The sequence below is a fragment of the Colius striatus genome, chromosome 1 (genome assembly GCF_028858725.1).
Source record: "Colius striatus isolate bColStr4 chromosome 1, bColStr4.1.hap1, whole genome shotgun sequence".
NCBI classification, from domain to species: Eukaryota; Metazoa; Chordata; class Aves; order Coliiformes; family Coliidae; genus Colius; species Colius striatus.
In genome coordinates, this window is record NC_084759.1 from 156,526,514 (window position 1) to 156,535,080 (window position 8,567).

Here is an 8,567-nt window from a genome sequence, read left to right on the forward strand (position 1 = left end):
CTTCATTTCAATGCTATTAATGAATAACGGCCTGGGTTTTAACCCTTGTACTTGCACTAAGTCCTATATTGTCCCAGCACAAGCAAGGATGCAGGACAGGAAGGGCAAAGGATTGCTGCAGGGCAAGGGGAGCTCCAGGAAGTGCAAGGAGGGAAGAAGATAGCCACAGCAGCAGATGCTCCAAAAACCACCACAAAGCCCCACTGCCCACACAGCTGGCATACAAGCCTTGGCACAGAAGCGTTGCCTGCTCCAAACCATCTTGGTCTCAAGTGCTTGGGCAACATGGGGCACCTTTCCTGGGTGCACACAAGGTACCAGGTGAGTAGGAGGAGGTAAGAGCAGTCTCCATTCCAGGCGAGAAGAGCTGGTCACTACCAGAGCCCCTCCAGCTATAAAACATGAAACATCGGAGCCTGAAGCAACGGGCAGAGAGATGCTGCATGGAGGAAACTCCAAGGAAAAGTGAACACAGATTTCTCTGCGGTTCCCACAGCAGCAAAGCTGGCAGAGTTGCTGCAATGAAAGTATTTTGATTCCCGTGACTCACATCCCACTCTGCTGCTGTTTACACAAAATCAGCCTTAGGCTCTGTCAGGAGGGAAGAAACAGGCACGGGAGGGTCTGCAGCTCAGGAGTATCAGCTTGTGCATGGATTTTGGCTGCTGGAGGAGGAGGGGGCTGCCCAATGTTCAGCTCCAGCACCTGGGGAGATGGTGACAACTAGTCCTTGCAGGAAGGAGCTGTCAAAGATTGATCCCAAGTGCTTCCTGCTTCTCTCTCTCTTTCCCATGCCTAGTTTCTCTGTGGAACTTTGAAGTCATTCAACCAAGTGGCCAGAGCAGGGCTGGTAGCACTAGGAGCAGGGACACAGGGCTTGTGCAGACGTGGAGGAGAGGTAAGCCCTGGGAGGAGAGCAGCTGCTAGCTTTGTGCTCAAAGCTTAATGCCCTAAGAGCCCAGCTGACTCCTGCTCAGAAGCAAAAGGGAAACGGCAGGCACTCGGGACAACTGGGCACCTGACGATGCTGTGTTGCGCCGAACCATGAGGGGACAAAGGTTTGGGAAGTGCATCACCCTTTGCCTGCTGCCTTGGTGCTGCCTGAGCTTTGCCTTGAGTGATGCTGCTAGCCCTGGGACCGCCTCACCTGGGGTAGGACACGTCAGAAAGAGACTGCCCAGAGACAATGACAACGGGACCTACATGCACAGCAACACCTCAGGTACTTGAGCAAGCAATCACCTGCCTCTCCCTCTGTGGCGCTGCCTGCTATGCAGGCACAGCGGGTGAAGGGCATGGGGACGTGTTGATGAAGGTGTCCTGGCAGGCACAAAGGCAGACCCAGAGCAGAGTCAGTGGAGGGCATGCAGGGCTTTGTGTGCCAGCAACTGGCACAGAGAGGAAATTTAACACTTGACTGTCTTCCTTTGAGAGGAAAGTCCTCCTCCATGCTGACCTCTGTGCAGAAGATGATGGGCCGGCTCCCTGCCTAGGCTATGGACACATTAAACATGTCCCTGTCCCCAGAGGCTGAGCAGGGATCCTTCGGAAGAAATGAGGATGGAGATTTTTTTAAAGGCACAAATAATCTTCAAATACTGAAGGTGATTATTCTTTTTTTCACTCCACTTCCAAGCGCAGAGCACACACTGCTCCCTAGCAAGCAGGACATGGCCTTGGGGCTGTCACTGCCTACCCGCTGCAGGCAGCGGTTCAGAGCAGCCCACGCTGTGCTATTGAACCCTGCGTCTACCCAAACCTCATTGAACTAGATCTTGTTTCCAAAATGCTTGGTGGGAATACTTAAAGGATCTCCAAATCATGGAGAGGTATTGCTGGGCTAGGTGCTGGCCAGTGATGGGCAATTTAACCATACAATAGATGCAGCCCAGGCACCTGGGCAGCCTCCCTGGCACCACTAAATTTACTCATACAGACATCCCTACTATCAGTTAACAATATCACAGGACATGGAAAAAGTTTGATCTTACTCAACGTGATTTGTTTCATGTTAGCCTACATCACCTCAGCAAAAGCAGGAGCAAAACAAACGTCTCCCTCCCATTATCTTTATTGCTGCACTCAGAATTTCTCTCAAAAGTTCCCCTTAAGCTAGATAAAGTACATTTCTGCCTGTAGGTTTTAAGCTTGGCTTAACTAGAGTTGATCAGAGCCTTTTCCTTTAATTCAGGCTCTTGGTATCTGTGATAGCTGTTACACAAGAACCTACTTGTCCTCATGTTCTTGGCCTTGTGTTAGTATATCCAGGGTTTTTTTGAAAGCACACAATCAGACTGGCACCCCTTTTGGAACCTGCCTTGTTCCCAGCTCTCACCAGGTACTAGCAAGCAGGAACAAAGACAGGACTAAAGATGTAAAGAGTGCAATGAATAAAGAATGATCTAAGCAGGATAAACTGAGTAGCTCTGAATAGTTGTGGGTAACAACTTAGAAAAAAAATAAAGTCTGAGATGGAAAAAGTACCTCTCTAAAGCATAGAGTAGTGGTTTTTTGAGTTTCAGCCAACAGTATTCCCCTAGACTACTGAAGTACTATAGGATGCCTGCCCTCTTCCTTTCCCTCCTAAGGGTTGCTCTCTGCACATTGTCTCCATCCTGCACCTTTCCAGTCCCGCTTCTGCTGTTCAGTAGCTGCTTACATTGCAAAGTTTGCAACTAGAGGACTTACCAGATAAAGCCACTAGACCGCCCTACATCTCTTCTTTAGGACTATGCATATTAAAAAAAAAAAATCCCTAAATGCAGAGACTCACAGGAATGACACAGGGTCCAGGCAGCCTTTTCAAAAGCAGCCCCAGAAGGGGCTTTGGTGGCACCTGCACTTAATGTCTCCCCTTCTCCCCCAGCGTCGTGCATGGCTCTGCCCCCGCCACGCTATGGATACTACTATGTGGACAGAGGCTCGGGCATCTCCTTGGGCTCAGTGCTCGTGTACTGGTGCCAGGAGGGATATCAGCTGGTGGGCAGCGAGAGGCTCTCCTGTCTCCGCCATGACAGTGCATCATCCTGGAGCCACCCCCCACCCCAGTGCCAGGGTAAGGAGCCAGCCTCTCTGCCCACACAGAGGGTCTCACCAGTCTGTAGTCTCCAGCAACAGGACAAGGAGTAACAGACATAAGCTGGAACACAAAAATTCTGCTTAAACACCAAGAAAAACGTCTTTGCTGTTCAGGTGAAGGAGCCCTGGCACAGGCTGCCCAGGGAGGGTGTGGAGTTTCCAAATCCACCTGGACACGTTCCTGTGCTACCTGATCTAGGTGGACCTCCTTTGGCAGGGGAGTTGGACTGGATATCTCTAAAGGTCCCTTCCCACCCCTACCATTCTATGATTCTATGAACAAGGTACAGACAATCCCGACTCGATTGCTTGCAGAAAGGGAGGCACAGCTACCAGCTCCTGCATAGGGGTTTCCTCACTTGGGTCAAGCTGGTGAGGGCAAGAGGAGGAGGGAGTGGGGTGCCCCAGCCACCCTAAAAGGGACAGCAGAGGTCCAGTCTGACCCAGTCGGTGGTGGTCATCAGCACAGGTGAAGTGCCATGCTTCAGCAGGGTCTCTACTGCAGTATTTCACAAGCTACATAAGGCAGGGGGCTGGCAAAAGATGAATTCACCCAGCATCGGGCTCAGCAGATGGCCAGGCCTTCTCTTGCTCCCAGTAAATGGTGTAGAAGTCATAGAGTTGGGTCAAAACCTGGTACTGGCTGACACCTGTCTCAGGGTCCCAGGCACAGGGACTCCAAGGCACAGACAAAAGCTTTCAGCAGGAGCAAGGCTGAGCTTTGTAATTACCCAGCACGTGCTGTTTATGTAAGTGCGTACCGAGCATGTGCCAGTTGCAAATGACCCTCACATTTTTTTTGTGGTACAAGCCCATCAAGAACAAATGACTTAACGTGGAAGAGGCAAAGTTTATTGCTCTAAAAGCTTTCTCTCATGCACTGCTTATTTGTGTATGAACATAAAATGATGTCAGGAAAATTGCCCTCAAGAAAGTTACAGATTTTTTGCAGTGGCAAGCAAAACCACAGAAGCTGTAAATGCTACATAAGCTTATGTGTGAATTATATTGCTCATGCTGGACACTGAGAATCAAAGACCCGAAGCCCTTTCAGAAGCAGTTTACTGGTAAACCTGTGGTGCAATAGCTGGCAAAACAAAACAAAAGCTTGAAAATACACAAAAAACCCCAAAAAGAGATAATGAAAATAAAAAGGTCTGCCACATTCACTTTTGCCCCTTCTCTTTCACTTGCTCAAGATAAGCAAAGTTGTTTTTAAAAGCTGGCACCTCACAAAAGTCAAATTAGAAACCAAAGTGCTTCAACCACAAGACATCCTTGAAGATGCTCCAGCTCAGAGCTACCCCAGGCAGCTTGCCCTTTAAAAACAAAAGCAGAAATAAAGCAATTCACCTCAATTCAGAGCTGTAAAACCTGGTGATACACAGTCAGTGTGTTCATAAAAGTAAACACGGTAAAATAAAAGCAATAAACTTCGTTGCGATAGGTTACAGGTACTCTTATAGTAAAACATCCATAAAGCTCATTAGCAAACCTTGTCTTCTCAGCCCTAAATGGAGGCTGCAGTTTCTGCACTGCTGGAGGCAGAAACAAATTGGGCGAGCGAAAAAAACCAAACCTCCAAACTTTAAATCACAGCTTGGGTTCCCCAAAATAAAGAGGTTTTAAGAGGGGGAAAAAAAAATAAACCACCACACACTTGTTCTCTTTGAAACAAAAAACAAATCCCTGTACTTTCAGGAGTCTTAGCTCAGTTATTTTGCAAGTGTCGTGAGGTTGTGGGTTTTTAATCTGAGTATTTAATTACTTTTAAAGCCTAAACTTACAATTTTTGCAGATGTTAGCAAATTCTTCCATAATATTTTGCCCTTGGGATAAGAGCCATTCCCTAAATGTAGACATCTACAAGGAAAACATCATTTACTTTCCCTTTATGGTTTGATCAGGATGCAATTCATCTACTCTCTCTGAACATTGGTATTACTGCAGGTAGGGATTGTACACTCTGAGGGTCTGTACATCCATCCAGGAAAATTCCAAAGGAAGTGGCTATTTTTTACTATGAGAGTGGTGAGGCACTGGAACAGGTTGCCCAGAAAGGCTTTGGGTGCCCCATCCCTGGAAGCGTCCAAGGGTGGACAGGGCTCTGAGCAACCTGCTCTAGTGGAAGATATCCCTCCTCATTGCAGGAACTTTAAACATCCCTTTCAACTCAAACCATTCCATGATTATGTCTATCAAAGTTTCCAGTTATGTGTTTTCTTTATATCACAAGCCCATTTTTCTTTCAAATACTCATGCTTCCTCAATCCATTTCAACTTTTTGCCTCTTCCAACATTTTTCCCTTTCAAACCTTTTTCCTTTTACAACCCTTTTCTCCTTTCCAGCTTTTCCCAACTTGTTTTTCCCCCTTTCCAATATTTTTCCCCTTTCTAACTTTTCTCCTTTCAACTTGTTTTTCTCTTTTCCAACTTTTTCTTCCCCTTCCAACATTTTTCCCTTTCATCTTGTTTCCCCTTTCATAATTTTTTTAATGTCTTTCCAATTTTTTTCTTTTTCCATCATTTTTCTCTTTTGCAGCTTTTTTTTTGCCTCTTCCAGCTTTTTTCTCCCCCCTTTCAATTTGTTTTTCCTGGTTTCCAATACTTTTCCCCTTTGTAACTTTTCTCCTTCCAACTTGTTTTTCTCTCTTCTTTTTTCTTCACTTTCCAACATTTCCCCCCTTTGTACCTTTTTCCTCCTTTCACATTGTTTTTCCCCTTTCCCCTTTTAAACTTGTTTTTCCCTCTTCCAACTTTTTCTTCCCTTTCTAACATTTTTCTTACCTTTCTGACTTTTTTCCCTTTCCAACCTTTTCTCCCTTACAACTTTTTTATTCTTTTTTTATTCTTTCCAACTTCTTTCTTTTCCAACATTTTTCTCCATTCAACTTGTTTTTCCCTTTCCAACATTTCTCCTCTTTCAACATTTTTTCCCTTTCCAACATTTTCCCCCTAACTTTTTCCCCCTTTCAACTTGTTTTTCCCTCTTCCTACTTTTTTCCCCTTTCCAACATTTCCCCTCCCTTTCAACTTGATTTCCCCCAACTTTTTTCTCCCTTTCAACTTGTTTTCCTTTCTTCCAACTTTTCTTCCCTTTCCAACATTTTCCCCCTTTCAACTTATTTTCCCCTTTCCAACATTTCCCCCTTTCAATTTGTTTTCTTTTCTTCCAACTTTTTTCCCTTTCCAACATTTTCCCCATTTCAACTTGTTCTTCCTTTTTCCAACTTTTTTTTCCTTTTCCAACATTTCTCCTTTTCAACTTTTCTTTCCCTCCCTTTCAATTTGTTTCATCCTCTCTTCCAAGTTTTCTATTCTTTCCAACTTTTTTCCTTTTTCAACATTTCTCCTCTTTCCGACTATTTTTTTTTCCCTTTCCATTTTCTTTCTCTTTTCCCATCTTTTTTTCCCTCCCCTTTCCACTTTCCCACATTCATCTTTTGCTCCCCTTCCCATCTTCTTTCCCCCACTTTGTCGATGTTTGTTGTTTTAGGGAGGGGTTTGGTTCTTTATCCCTCCCCTCAAAGGAACAGTTAAGGTACCCCTATGCTTTATGCGACACACACCGAACGTGTTAATGTTTTCTATCTCCACGGACGTTATCCATTATTTTTTAAACCGGTTCTTCATTTTAAACCCACACACGCTTCGAAGCATCACTTCACCTTATTGGAGGAGGGGAGCGGGGACGGGGCGGGGGGCGCAACGCCCGCGTCCGCGGGCGTTGCGCCCCCCGCCCCGTCCCCGCTCCCCCATAACCATCCCATGTTCCCTTCATCCCTGCTCTGCCCCACAGCCCCATCGCAGCCTTCAGGCTCTGGCTCCCGAGCTGCGGTGGCTGCCTCTCTGCTGAGCGGAGCCGTTATCCTGGTACTCTCCATCTCCTTCGCCGTCTGCTGCTGGCGGGACAGGGCGAGGAGGAGTAGCGGGGGGTGAGTATGGAGGAAGGAGGGGGAGTGATGTAAGCTGGAGGGGTGGTGGAGTCGATGGAGAGTCACTGCTGCCATCTGCTGAGACATGAAGCCCACTCGGGACACGGACACCTTTCCCCCTGCACAGCCCTCCTCTTCTGTTCATGCATCTGAAACCACCAGAGCGGGTACTCCAAAATTAAGGTATGTTTGGGCCCCTCACTACAAGAGGAACCGTGAGATGTCCAGAGACAGGCAATGAAGCTGGTCTGGAGAACAAGTCTCACGACAAGCAGCTGAGGGAACTGGTGTGTTTCAGCCTGGAGAAAAGAGGCTGAGGGAAGGCCTTATCTACCTATAATTACCTGAAAGGATGTTATAATCCACGTGGGGTCAATCTCCCAAGTATTGAGTTATAGAAGAGAAAACGGCCTCAACTTGCACCAGGGGAGGTTCAAATTGGATATTAAGAAAAAATTCTGTCACTGAAAGGGTGGTAAAAGAAAGCAGTCCACAAAGAACAAAGAAAGCATCTCCATGGGCATCTCTCTCCACCATGCAGGCAGCAGCATAGGAGGAAAGTCAGAGGAGGATGGAAATGTGACCCCTCCGCCCCTGAGAGGGGGAGGAACGCCTTTGGGAGGCTGAAACACTATCACCGGCGGGATTACCACCTCTCAGCCCTCTCCAGCTCTGTGTTCCCAGGGGCCTTTTCAGGCTGCAATAACCTGTCTTTCCAAAGGTACCTCTCAGCCCCGGCGCTGGCACTGCCCCCACAGCTCCACACACAGGGTGACAGACACTCCCAAAACTACCTGGAGGCAGGAGCAACCACATTGTAAAAGCCCACATTGCCTCAGCCTCCAATGCCCTCCCCACCTGGCATCCAACAGCAATGAAGCCCCACTCTTTCTCATGAGTGGGATGAGCCAGAGGACCAGGGCTCCCCTTCACCCCGCCTCAGTCTCACCTGGGTGGGCTATCTGTGGGTTCCTGTTGGCAGCACAGCCCCCTCTTACTTTCCCCTCTCCCTCTTGCCTTTCCCAGGAGTCCTGAGAACCTGCCCAAGCCACCCCTGCAGAGCTGGCACCCCGAGGCCCAGGCCCTGCCCCAGCTGGTGTTGCAGCCTGGCGTGCCACCAAGCAGGTCCCACCACATCCCGCTGCCCACCAGGCCCGGCCGTGGCCACCGCCCCACAGACTGCCCTCCCCTCGCCTACACCATCTACGAGGAACAGCAGCTCTTCAGCAAGTTCGGGAGGCCAGTTTGAAAATGTCAACTACCTTTCAACCTCTTTGTTTTTCTCCTTTTTTACCTTTTAACACCATCAGTTCCTTGAACCTCTGCAGAGTTCAGGAGAGAAATTTCACAGGAGCCAATCACTGCACCTGGGTTTCCAAATGGAGAAAATTCGACACTTTGTGTTGAAAGGCTTTTTTGATATGATCCTTTTATTTCCTACCCTCACCCCCCATATCCAGAAATGCACGTTTCAAACAAGAGTTCCTGGGTCACAAGCTGCTTAATTGATCGTTATCGTGAGATGCATAAAGCCAAGTCTGAGAAGCTCCAGCT

General features: G+C 47.7%; 1 protein-coding gene across 1 annotated transcript; it reads left to right on the plus strand.

Annotated features, from left to right (window-relative positions):
* Positions 1–1,044: 1,044 nt before the first annotated feature.
* Positions 1,045–8,262, plus strand: LOC133628050 (uncharacterized). Its single transcript, XM_062015844.1, has 5 exons — positions 1,045–1,222; positions 2,867–3,055; positions 6,878–7,013; positions 7,555–7,734; positions 8,040–8,262. Exons 1-5 carry the CDS (start codon positions 1,045–1,047, stop codon positions 8,260–8,262), a joined length of 906 nt encoding a protein of 301 aa, XP_061871828.1.
* Positions 8,263–8,567: the final 305 nt, after the last annotated feature.

Coding starts and splice junctions, on each gene's coding strand:
- LOC133628050 (XM_062015844.1), top strand. CDS start 1,045: ATGAGGGGACAAAGGTTTGGGAAGTGCATCACCCTTTGCCTGCTGCCT. Junction 3,056..6,877: donor CCCCCCACCCCAGTGCCAGG/GTAAGGAGCCAG, acceptor TCTGCCCCACAG/CCCCATCGCAGCCTTCAGGC. Junction 7,735..8,039: donor AATAACCTGTCTTTCCAAAG/GTACCTCTCAGC, acceptor TGCCTTTCCCAG/GAGTCCTGAGAACCTGCCCA.